This window comes from Salarias fasciatus, chromosome 6 (genome assembly GCF_902148845.1).
Source record: "Salarias fasciatus chromosome 6, fSalaFa1.1, whole genome shotgun sequence".
Lineage (NCBI taxonomy): Eukaryota > Metazoa > Chordata > Actinopteri > Blenniiformes > Blenniidae > Salarias > Salarias fasciatus.
In genome coordinates, this window is record NC_043750.1 from 329,255 (window position 1) to 341,428 (window position 12,174).

A 12,174-nucleotide genomic window follows, 5' to 3' on the forward strand; every position below is an offset into this window, starting at 1 on the left:
CGCATTAGAAACTCGTGCCAGAGCCCAGAACATGCTCTGAAACCAGGCGTCTCGGGTTTATTTACACTCTGAAATGGCCATTTCTGAATGGGTCCTCGTGGGAATGGCTCTTTTTGAAAACAACATCATCGCCTCCTGCTGGAATTTCCCCGGAATTACAGCTTTTCTGCACTTCCGTGTTCGATTGTCACGAGCGGAGGTTGGCGCCTGTTTCGGCCCGCGTGCTCTGCAGGGCGGGCTGAGCGGTGACGTCAGACGGTCCATCAGTGGGTCAGGAAAGATGGCGGCGGAGGAGAGCCGGCTGAAGCAGCGCTTCTGCCCAAACAGCGTCTCAAAAGCAGGTAATTCAACACATTTCGCTGCGCGGCTGGTGCTGTCAGACGGCAGTCTGGGGATTCCACTATCTTCTACTACATTTGTAATAATTAGTCATAAACGTCACAGAAATACATTTTAGGCAGCGACCTGCTTGGTCGACTAATCGATTCAGGTGCTGCGGGTCACAGCATCCAGCCGAGCCCGAGCCGGGGACCGTCCGTCCGGCTGCGGCGACTCCGCCGAGCCCGAGCCGGGACCTCCGGAGCGGGGCTGCGTTCACGCGGAGCGCTGTGCAGTGTTGTTGTTAGCATTGGGCTAACAGCGCCGTCCTGGTGGCGGACCGGGAGCTGAACGGCTCCGTTACCCAGCACAGAGCCACTGCCGCCGGTCGGCATCATCCGGCTCAGCTCCATCGGGCAGCACGAGGACAGGGTCCTCAGCTGGTCCTGCTAACGAGGGGGGCTCTGGAGGTCCCGGGGGGAGATGTCATTGTTGAATAATTTATTTTGTTTATTGCCTTTAAGAAGAGAACATGCTGGGAGTTTATTGAAATACTGCTCCCAGATATGTGTTTGGAGTTGGTAAGGATGGGGCCGATGGTGGACCGGTTCAGTCCAGTTCCCTGAACTACTACTATCAATCATCAATGTATTTTTGTACAGCCCAGTATCACAACAACAGCTGCCTCAGAGGCTTCAAGATGTTACATTGGTTGGTAAAAATAAAAACAGTGAAACTACTACTGTTGAATAGTTTCAGGGGGCAGATGTCCCTCCAGGTACCGAGCTGCTTCTCTGTCAGGCCACATGTGGTGCTGTGACGGGGCTCTGCCCTGTGGGGGGGCTCTTCTCTTTGGGGGGCTCCGCCCTGTGGGGGGGGGCTCTTCTCTGTGGGGGGCTCTACTCTGTGACGGGGCTCTGCTTTGTGACGGGGCTCTGCCCTGTGGGGGGGGCTCTGCTCTGTGGGGGGCTCTGCCCTGTGGGGAGGCTCTTCTCTGTGGGGGGCTCCGCCCTTTGGGGGGGCTCTGCCCTGTGGGGAGGCTCTTCTCTGTGGGGGGCTCCGCCCTTTGGGGGGCTCTGCTCTGTGGGGGGCTCTGCCCTGTGGGGAGGCTCTTCTCTGTGGGGGGCTCTGCCCTGTGGGGGCTCTGCCCTATGGGGGGGGCTCTGCCCTGTGGGGGGGTCTGCTCTGTGGGGAGGCTCTTCTCTGTGGGGGGGCTCTGCCATGTGGGGAGGCTCTTCTCTGTGGGGGGCTCTGCCCTGTGGGGGGGCTCTGCCCTGTGGGGAGGCTCTTCTCTGTGGGGGGGCTCTGCCCTGTGGGGGGGCTCTTCTCTGTGGGGGGCTCTGCCCTGTGGGGAGGCTCTTCTCTGTGGGGGGCTCTGCCCTGTGGGGAGGCTCTTCTCTGTGGGGGGCTCTGTCCTGTGGGGGGGCTCTGCCCTGTGGGGAGGCTCTTCTCTGTGGGGGGGCTCTGCCCTGTGGGGGGCTCTGCTCTGTGGGGGGCCTGCCCCGTTTCAAAACATCAGTTTCTGCAGTAGATATAATTTCTGCCAGCGGTCAGTTTCTCTTACACCACCAACAGTGGGACCAACTGGGGGACAGACTGTGTCCACCGGGGCTGTGAGGGGACAGACTGTGTCCACCGGGGCTGTGAGGGGACAGACTGTGTCCACCGGGGCTGTGGGGGGACAGACTGTGTCCACCGGGGCTGTGGGGGGACAGACTGTGTCCACCGGGGCTGTGGGGGGACAGACTGTGTCCACCGGGGCTGTGGGGGGACAGACTGTGTCCACCGGGGCTGTGGGGGGACAGACTGTCAGAACCTGAGGCTTCTTCCTGCGTCTCTGTGGCGAGGCTGAGCTGCTCCTCAGTGACGCTGATCATAAAGTGACTTCCTGTGTCTTCCTGCAGTTCTTCGCAGCAGAGGACTCTTTGTCTTCTTTCCTTCTTGCCAGCGGCGCTTGCTGTCCTGGATGGGAGTCATCCTCCTCACTGGGCTTTCAGCTGAAGCACACATGAAGCCGGCGCCGCTCGCGCTCCATGTCCCCTGGTGTGTGTGGCGGTGTGTGTGTTGGTGTGTGTGTGTGTGTGTGTTGGTGTGTGTGTGTGGCGGTGTGTGTGTGTGTGTGGCGGTGTGTGTGTGTGTGTGTTGGTGTGTGTGTGTGTGTTGGTGTGTGTGTGTGTGTGTTGGTGTGTGTGTTGGTGTGTGTGTGTGTGTTGGTGTGTGTGTGTGGCGGTGTGTGTGTTGGTGTGTGCAGTGACATGGCCTGCAGAGCCGCTGAATGAACTCCTGGGTCTGAGGCGGCGGGCCGCTCACATGACGGCGGAGCGCTGTGACTCCGCCCCTTCAGAGGATTACAGGAGCTTTAAACCTGCTGCTTCGGGGGTTCTCCGGGCCCTCAGTGGAGTCGGGGAACATGGTGTAAATCCACTCTGCTCCAGATGATCTCCAGGCTGCAGCACCAGCTGGGTGCAGCTGGGTGGAGCAGCTCAGTGCAGACCTGAACACAGTGGCTCTTCTGACTGCAGGCAGCCCAGCCCAGCCCAGCCCAGCCCTGCCCTGCCCTGCCCTGCCCTGCCCTGCCCAGCCCTGCCCTGCCCTGCCCTGCCCTGCCCTGCCCTGCCCTGCCCTGCCCTGCCCTGCCCTGCCCAGCCCTGCCCTGCCCTGCCCTGCCCTGCCCTGCCCTGCCCTGTCCTGAGTGAAGCTGAAGCTCAGGAAGCGTCAGCGCTGCCGCTGGTGGGAGTCCCTCTTCAGGTTCTGGTCTGTTGGCCCAGACTGAAGACCTCTGTTCATGTCTGGAGGTTTCCTGCGGCTCCTACAGAGCATCACGCGTCTCTCCTGGGGAAATGGAGGGAACTCTCCCAGTACTGAGCCGGCTTTGGTTTCATGTCTCCAGTCGAGTGTGTCGGATCAAGATGATCTGCTGCTCGCCGTTCACACGGGAGGACTGAAGAACCTCCTCTCCGGTCTGCTTTAACCGCTGGAAAACTCAGAGAAGTGTGTCTGAAAAAAGACGTGTGTTTAGGTCGCATGCTGTGTGTGTGCTGTGTGTGGCGGGGATGTCTTCATGGCGGTGGGCAGAACCCTGGGTCCTGCAGTGGGCCCTTCATGGCCTCTGAGTGTAAAATGAGATTTGTCCTGGCTGGAGGTCCCGGGGCTGTTTCCATGCTGCTGCAGCTCAGCGCCATCAGCTGATGGCATGAATCCGTCCCTCTGTTCCAGCAGCTCCGGCGGGTCCGGGGGCTCCGGCGGGTCCGGGCAGCCGCTGCCATACAAGGCCGGGCGCTGGGCTCCGGGGTCCAGCAGGGCCTCGCCACTGTTGTCTGTAAAGCTGCAGGCCTAAAATAGAAGAGACGGCAGAGGATTCCAAAACAGGTTTTCCGTCCTGCATCCTTCCTTCCTCCCTGATCGGCTCCCTGATCCTCGTGGACAGTCGGCAGTCCTCAGAGGTCGGTAGCACGGTGGCGTTCACACGCTCACATAGTTTTGGGCGCACTAGGTGGACGTGTGAGTGTTTCAGTAGCTGAAGCTCCTCTGACCTCTGACCTCATGGTTCTGGTACGAGCAGAACTGCACTGGAGGGAACATTTAGTGAGCTGATGTTCTCTGGAGCTTTCAGGAAACATCACCACAATAAACATATGTATTGGTGAGAAGAGGGCGAGGAGGAGGGGAATGACGCCGTTTACAGGCGTAGACGTTCACACCCCTGGTGAAAACCGTGCATCAGGTGAGAGCCGTGTGTGGTCAGGTGTGTCCGGTTTTAACCAGCATCGGTTTTCGAGCAGGATCACTACTGCAACAACACATCATCAGCAGGGTGAAGCTAACCTGTCTCTCCATGGTCTGAACCAGCTCTCGTTCCCTGTTAGTGGAGAACAGTCCACCGCCTGGTGAATTCTGCTTCCCAGTGACAGGAAGAGCCGACAGCCAAGCATCAAAAAGCAACGCCGCTATGAATGCTGGGTCGACACGAGCCGGTTCTCACTGTGGGAACTTTTCTGACACCTCCTGCTGAAAACCCAAAGAGTCAGAAGGATGGTGAGGCTCCGCCTCCACGGTCTGTACTCATACTGGAAATAAAGATCCAGCCAGCTTTGGCCCTTCGGTACCATCAGTTAGTCCAGGCCTGTTTCTTCTGTTTATTTTTTTTTAGATAATTCTGTTGATGCATGGTTGAGAAGTAATGTCTGACTTTCATTGGTTACATTTTGTAGAAATTTTTTTTATTATTAATTTCATCAGATTGAGGTTGCTTCTCTGACCACTGTGAACTTTTCTTTCATTAAACGAAGGGTACCAACAGTTTTGTGCACGTGTGTGAGTCTAGTCCATTTACCATTTTAAAACGTCTGTCCCTGCTGGGACAGAGACGGAGCGCAAGCTAAAAGAATTTCAGTTCGGTGAGACTCTGAAACGTCTGAACTGGAAGCAGTGTGCGCTGTGGCGGTTCACCGAGTCCTGAGCGCCGGACCAGGCGTCGATCCGCAGCACGCTTCCCAACATGTCGGAGGCCACAGCAAATACTGATTTGGAGGGATGAGAGATAAACGCTGCGGGCTGTCCTCTGCCTTCTGTCCCTTCTGTCTCAGGTGACCAGGACCCCCGGGTCTGGAGCAGGGAGGAAGTGGGCGAGGCCCGGCCGGTGCAGATCGTGGCGGCGGACGAGGGGGAGCACTCCTTCTCCCTGCAGGAGGCGGCGCTGGAGCGGCTGCTGCTGCAGGAGCACCTGGAGGGCCTGCATGTGGTGGTGGTGTCTGTGGCCGGGGCCTTCCGGAAGGGCAAGTCCTTCCTGCTGGACTTCATGCTGCGCTACATGTACCGACAGGTGGGCCCCAGGTGGAGCGTCCCCTCAAGGCCAGCGGGGGCCCCAGGTGGAGCGTCCCCTCAGGGCCAGCGGGGGGCCCCAGGTGGAGCGTCCCCTCAGGGCCAGCGGGGGGCCCCAGGTGGAGCGTCCCCTCAGGGCCAGCGGGGGGCCCCAGGTGGAGCGTCCCCTCAGGGCCAGCGGGGGGCCCCAGGTGGAGCGTCCCCTCAGGGCCAGCGGGGGGCCCCAGGTGGAGCGTCCCCTCAGGGCCAGCGGGGGGCCCCAGGTGGAGCGTCCCTTCAGGGCCAGCGGGGGGCCCCAGGTGGAGCGTCCCCTCAAGGCCAGCGGGGGGCCCCAGGTGGAGCGTCCCTTCAGGGCCAGCAGGGGGCCCCAGGTGGAGCGTCCCCTCAAGGCCAGCGGGGGACCCCAGGTGGAGCCTCCCCTCAGGGCCAGCGGGGGACCCCAGGTGGAGCGTCCCCTCAAGGCCAGCGGGGGACCCCAGGTGGAGCGTCCCCTCAAGGCCAGCGGGGGACCCCAGGTGGAGCGTCCCCTCAGGGCCAGCGGGGGGCCCCAGGTGGAGCGGCCCCTCAGGGCCAGCGGGGGGCCCCAGGTGGAGCGTCCCCTCAAGGCAAGCTGGGAGCCCCAGGTGGAGCCTCCCCTCAGGGCCAGCAGGGGGCCCCAGGTGGAGCGGCCCCTCAGGTCCAGCGGGGGGCCCCAGGTGGAGCATCCCCTCAGGGCCAGCGGGGGGCCTCACATTCAGGCCAACATTTCCATTGAACAGTCACCTGACAGAAAAGCCTCAGTCTGGTCCTGCTGGGACCTTCTCCAGGATCACAGCTGAAAACAGCTCTGATTCCTCTGGTGAAAGGATTAGTTTTCTCCCAGTAATCCTCAAGGACCTGCATGAACTGAACATTCAGCATTTCATCTCCAAACAGACCAGAAGGCCACTCATTTCTATTGGCTGAGGCTTGGTTAGTTGGTTGGGATTAGTCGGTTACTTGGTTGGTTGGTTGGTTGGTTGGTTGGTTATTTAGTTGGTCAGTTGGTTGGTGTTAGTTGGTTACTTGGTTGGTTGGTTGGTTGGTTAGTTGGTCAATTGGTTGGGGTTAGTTGGTTACTTGGTTGGTTGGTTGGTTAGTTAGATGGTAGGTTAATTTGCTGGTTGGTTGGGGTTAGTTGGTTGGGTAGTTGGTCAGTTGGTTTGTTGGGTTTAGTTAAATGTTTATTAGTTGGTTAATTGCTTGGGGCTTGTTGGTTGGTTGGTTGGCCGGTCGGTCGGTCGTTTGGTTAGTTGGTCAGTTGGTTGACTGGTTGGTTAATTAGTTGGTTTGTTGGTTGGTTGGTTGCCCAGTTGGTTGGTTAGTTGTTTGGGGCTAGTTAGTTGGTTAGTTAGTCAGTTAGTTGGTTTATTGGTTAGTTAGTTGGTTAGTTTGTTGGTTGGTTGGGGTTAGTTAAATGGTTGGTTAGTTGGTTGGTTGGTTGGTTGGCTGGCTGGCCAGTCAGTCGTTTAGTTAGTTGGTTGGCTAGTCGGTTGGTTAGTTAGTTGGTTGGGGTTAGTTTTTTTGGTCAGTTAGTTGGTCGGTTGGTTGGTTAGATAGTTGGTCAGTTGGTTGGTTGGTTAGTTGGTCAGTTGGTTGGTTAGTTGGTTGGGGTTAGTCGGTTGGTTGGTTAGTTGGTTGGTTGGCCAGTTGGTTGGTTGGTTGGTTAGTTAGTTGGTTAGTTGGTTGGTGAGCCAGCTGCTGTGGGCTCACAGCAGAGGCAGTCTGGAGTTTGGAGCAGGAGCAGCTTGAAGTGGAACGCTGGCCGTTGGGCTCGGCGGAGCTAAGGCGGCTGACCTGCCAGGCGACCTTTGGTCTCAGTAATCTGGTAAAGATGGAGGCTGATTGTGGGGGCTGCTGTGGGGCCGTAAAGAGGATTTGAGGAGGCGCGATGTGGGCTTCTCTCTGGAACGTTCTCTGCTGCGTCTCGCTGTGACTCAGCTTTACCGCTGAAGCAAACGGCTGAGCTCCTTGAAAACCACAGGAGGACCAGGGGAGCGGAGGGCCAGCTGGACTGGAGCTGAAGTGTCCTCTGCTGTCCCGCTGTCCCGCAGTCGTCCACTTCCTGGATGGGCGGCGAGGACGAGCCTCTGACCGGCTTCACCTGGCGGGGCGGCTGCGAGCGGGAGACCACGGGCATCCTGGCCTGGAGCGACGTCTTCGTGGTGGAGAGGCCGGACGGCGGCAGGGTGGGTTGACGGGCCGACGCCCGGACCGCCCCGGCCCTCGGTCCTCCTCATGCCCTGTCCTCCCGCTGTTCTTCCTCCAGGTGGCGCTGCTGCTGATGGACACTCAGGGAGCCTTCGACAGCCAGTCCACCGTCAGGGACTGCGCCACCCTGTTCGCCCTGAGCACCATGACCAGCTCCGTGCAGGTCGGCTCCTCCTCCCCCTCACCTCCACCTATACCTACACCTATACCTGTACCGATACCTCCACCTAACCTCACCTCCACCTCCACCTCCACCTCCACCTAACCTCACCTCCACCTCCACCTCCACCTCCACCTATACCTCCACTCTGCTCTCTGATGCTGACGCTCTCCCTCTGTTACTCTTCAGGTGTACAACTTGTCCCAGAACGTGCAGGAAGACGACCTGCAGCACCTCCAGGTGGGTACCAGACCTGGGCTCCACCCGTCACTGGTCCCGGGTGGAGGAGGCTCCTCAGCTGAACTGAACCCAGTCTTTCCGTCCTCAGCTCTTCACTGAGTACGGGCGCCTCGCCATGGAGGAGGTCTCAGAGAAACCCTTCCAGGTCTGCACACGCACGCACGCACGCACGCACGCACGCACGCACGCACGCACGCACGCACGCACGCACGCACGCACCCACCCCACAGGGAGTGCACAGCATGGTTGGTAACGCGCGCGCTCTCTGGTTCAGACTCTGATGTTCCTGATCCGGGACTGGAGCTACCCATATGAGCATCCGTACGGTCTGGAGGGGGGGCGGAGCTTCCTGGAGAAGCGGCTGCAGGTGAGTGTCGGCGCACCGCTGAAGCGGGCCGGGGCGGCCTGGGGCGGCCCGGGGCGGGCCGGGCCGGCCCGTTCTCACCTCTTCTCGTGTGTCCAGGTGAAGCAGAACCAGCACGAGGAGCTGCAGAACGTCAGGAAGCACATCCACTCCTGCTTCTCCAGCATCGGCTGCTTCCTGCTGCCGCACCCCGGCCTCCGGGTGGCCACGCACCCGCAGTTCGACGGCCGGCTGCGAGGTCCGCTGAGACCGGGGCGGGGGACGGTCCGGGGCGGGGGACGGTCCGGGGCAGGGCAGGGGGACGGTCCGGGGCAGGGCAGGGGGACGCTCCGGGGCGGGGGACGGTCCGGGGCAGGGCAGGGGGACGCTCCGGGGCGGGGGGACGGTCTGGGGCAGGGCAGGGGGACGGTCCGGGGCGGGGGACGGTCCGGGGCAGGGCAGGGGGACGGTCCGGGGCAGGGCAGGGGGACGGTCCGGGGCAGGGCAGGGGGACGCTCCGGGGCGGGGGACGGTCCGGGGCAGGGCAGGGGGACGGTCCGGGGTGGGGGACAGTCTGGGGCAGGGCAGGGGGACGGTCCGGGGCGGGGGGACGGTCTGGGGCAGGGCAGGGGGACGGTCCGGGGTGGGGGGACGGTCTGGGGCAGGGTGGGGGGACGGTCCGGGGTGGGGGGACGGTCTGGGGCAGGGTGGGGGGACGGTCCGGGGTGGGGGGACGGTCTGGGGCAGGCAGGGGGACGCTCCACGGTGGGGGGACGGTCTGGGGCAGGGCAGGGCAGGGGGACGGTCCGGGGTGGGGGGACAGTCCGGGCCGGGGGGACGGGCCGGGGGGACGGTCCGGTCCGGGGGGACGGGCCGGGGCTGTCCCGGCTCTATTCAACCTGCCTCTGTTTGCTTCCAGATATCAACGAGGAGTTCAAGAAGGAGCTGGAGAACCTGATCCCCACACTGCTGTCTCCGGAGAACCTGGTGGAGAAGGAGATCGGGGGGTCAAAGGTCACCTGCAGGGACCTGCTGCACTACTTCAAGGTGGGCTCCAGGGTGGAGGTTTGGGTCAGGCCTTCATCATTGAACCTCAGGAAACACCTTTGACCTTTGTTTCAGGCGTACATGAAGATCTACCAGGGGGAGGAGCTTCCACACCCCAAGTCCATGCTGCAGGTGGGTTCAGAGCGCCGCCGGCTCCGGACGCCGCCGCCGTCCTGTCCAGAACCTCCCTCAGAACCCAGAGCTGCAGCCTGACCAGCAGGGGGCAGCAGAGCGCTCACAGGACTGTCCTCTTCCTGTCCAGGCTACCGCTGAAGCCAACAACCTGGCGGCCGTCGCCGGAGCCAAAGACCTCTACACCAAAAGCATGGAGCAGGTGGGGCGGCGCTGCGCCTCCCGCCGCCGCACTCCGCCCGTTTCTGCTGTGAACGTGTGCCGTGTGTTGTGGTCGCAGGTGTGCGGCGGAGACAAGCCCTACATCTCTCCGGCGGAGCTGGAGCGCCGCCACGCCGAGCTGCGGCTCGCCTCCGTGCGACACTTCCGATCCGTCAAGAAGATGGGCAGCGAGGATTTCTGCCGGCGCTACCAGGAGCAGCTGGAGGCGGAGCTGGGCGAGGCCTACGCCAGCTTCAGCAAGCACAACGACGGCAAGAACATCTTCCACGCCGCGCGCACGCCGGCCACGCTGCTGGCGCTCATCCTGCTGCTGTACGTGGTGTCCATGGTGACCGGCTTCCTGGGCGTCGGCTCCGTGGCGGCGCTCTGTAACCTGGTGATGGGGGCGGCGCTGACGGCGCTCTGCGTCTGGGCCTACGTCAAGTACTCCGGGGAGTTTCGAGAAGTGGGCGGAGTCATTGACCAGGTGGCTGAAACTCTGTGGGAGCAGGTGAGACTGATCACGGTTTGGACGTGGAGCTCAGCGATTATCGGTCGTTCGTCTCACCTTGGCTTTATCCTCACCGGGGTCCGATGTTTCCAGCTGAGTCATCGTGCAGGGAACGCTGCAGAGCCAGCAGGACCAGCAGCCTGAGCGCCTGCACTGCGCCGTGGCAAGCTAGCTGCTGAAACCAGCAACTTATGCTAGCTGCTGAAGCTAGCCGCTGATGCTAGCTGCTGGCTCCAGCAGCTGGACCTAGCTGCTGATGCTAGCTGCTAGCTGGAGCTAGTGATCCATCCAGCTAAACTCAGGCCCAGATCAGTCCAGCAGCTGTCTGAAGTCCAGTTCAGCTTGAGAATGAGTGGAAGGAGTGTAGGAGCTGCTGAAGAGCAGCAGGGCGGGACAGGACGGGATAGGACGGGGCGGGCTAGGACGGGGCGGGACTGTTGGACGAGCTGAAGGGCCGACAGGTCTGGTCATCGAGTGGCGTCTTAGAGCCACTGACTCCACTGCTGTTTGTCTGTATTTAACTTCCTCCTCTGTTTTCTATTTTCTGACGCTGTCTCTGGTCTGTGGACCGTCTGTCCTCTAAACGTTGCTCTGTGTTTTGTCCCTCGCTGCTTTCAGAGGACTCCCAGAAAGGTGAGGACCTGCCTGCGGCGTTGTGGTGTGCTGGTGGTGTTGGTGACGGTGTAGTGTGGTTGTGTCCCCGGTGGGACGGGGTGACGGTCCTCCCGTGTCTCCTCAGGTTCTGTCCAAGCTGCTGGAGGTGGTCCGGAGCAGGGTGCTGGGGGGGGGCCGGGTCTCCGCCCCGCGGCCTCGGCTCGCCTCCAACAACAACGTGAAGAAGAAAAACTAGCGTCCCGCCGTCCCCGCCTCGTCCACCTCACTCTGAAGCTCCACCTCATTCCTCCGCTCCTCCTCCTCATCACGGTTCTTTGCCAAACGGACTTCACTGAGAGACTGTAGGACTACCAGAGCTTATTTATTGTCACGTCCCGGTGTGTGTGTGTGTGGAGTGTGTGGCTGTGAACGGACGACTGTAGCGTCTCCTCCTCCCTGTGGCAGGCGGAGAAAACACATTCCTGCTGTGTGTGTGTGTGTGTGTGTGTGTGTGTGTGTGTGTGTGTGTGTGTGTGTGTGTGTGTGTGTGTGTGTGTGTGTGTGTGTGTGTGTCCGTGTCCTGATGGTTTGTTTTTCTACGCTGCAGGCCGTGCTGGGCGGCAGGGCCTGCAGGGAATCTATACATATATAAATACGTCTTTTCTAGGCCTTTTGTAGCTGAAGCAGACCAGATCCATCAGCTCACCAAATACCGAGGAATGCTCTGTTCCAATAACTTTATATTTATATATTTACCCTCACACACACACACACACACACTCACACTCACACACACTCACGTCTTCAAAGTGATTTCCGTTAATTTCTTTTGAGGTTTTAAGACTATTAAACCAAACTCTTGAAACACAGACTTGGTCAGAGGTTTTTTTAATGAACCAACCGCTTCCCTCCACAGCCCTGTTGAAGCCCGGCAGACATCCGGCAGGTTCGTCCTCACCGCCGCTCGTCTCAGTCAGGAACAGAGTCTCCATACCGTCACACGAAGCCACGCTTCAGTCTCACCCGTTCAGATTCAAACCCTCGCTGTGGCCTTCGCTCCATTCAATCCCCTCAACTTGAGGAACTGCAGAATTCAGAGATCAGTTGAATTCAAATAGTTTTTAAATTGCAGAATCACAACTTCCTGAAGGGACTGATTTCTCAGTGTTCTTGATATGAGAAAAGAATTTCCCTTTCCACCTTTTTGGGTTTTCTTTCAAAATAGAGGCTAACTTAATGCAATATCAAATCTGGTTTTCAAACCTGATTGAGATTAGTTGTGATTCAATCATTTGACCGCCTCAGTTAACCATGATTAATGCAGTTAACTGTGACTGTCATGAACGTTGCCCATCGGTCTTTCAGGAGTCTTTGGGAAAAAGAAGAGTTCAGCAAGACACTTGGACAGAAATGCAGACTGAAAAGCATTTTCTGTTTCCTGTAAGTTTATTTTCAATAAATAGGGAAGATTTATTCTGGGCTTTCTGGTTAAAAAAGGCTTTAAAATGGTAAAAACTGCTCGAAAGCCTTCAGCTCCAGAGGGGCCATGACCCCGAAACCCCTGAACCTTCAGATGAA

General features: G+C 59.6%; 1 protein-coding gene across 2 annotated transcripts; it reads left to right on the plus strand.

Moving 5' to 3' along the window:
* Nucleotides 1-268: 268 nt before the first annotated feature.
* LOC115390350 (atlastin-2) lies at nt 269-11,465 on the plus strand. Of its 2 annotated transcripts, XM_030094189.1 has the most exons (14): nt 269-341; nt 4,905-5,140; nt 7,212-7,346; nt 7,427-7,531; nt 7,718-7,768; nt 7,857-7,913; nt 8,043-8,135; nt 8,232-8,370; nt 9,031-9,158; nt 9,234-9,290; nt 9,421-9,492; nt 9,571-10,002; nt 10,621-10,635; nt 10,742-11,465. In XM_030094189.1, the coding sequence occupies exons 1-14, from the start codon at nt 281-283 to the stop codon at nt 10,850-10,852; spliced, it is 1,692 nt and encodes a 563-aa protein (XP_029950049.1). In that variant the 5' UTR covers nt 269-280; the 3' UTR covers nt 10,853-11,465. The 2 variants fall into 2 exon arrangements, with proteins under 2 accessions (XP_029950049.1, XP_029950050.1); XM_030094190.1 differs by lacking the exon at nt 10,621-10,635.
* Nucleotides 11,466-12,174: the final 709 nt, after the last annotated feature.

Excerpts from the sequence above, each read along its gene's own strand:
- LOC115390350 (XM_030094189.1), top strand. The coding sequence starts at position 281 with ATGGCGGCGGAGGAGAGCCGGCTGAAGCAGCGCTTCTGCCCAAACAGC. Across the intron at positions 7,532-7,717 it reads CCATGACCAGCTCCGTGCAG|GTGTACAACTTGTCCCAGAA; the intron begins GTCGGCTCCTCC and ends GTTACTCTTCAG. Across the intron at positions 9,159-9,233 it reads ACCTGCTGCACTACTTCAAG|GCGTACATGAAGATCTACCA; the intron begins GTGGGCTCCAGG and ends CCTTTGTTTCAG.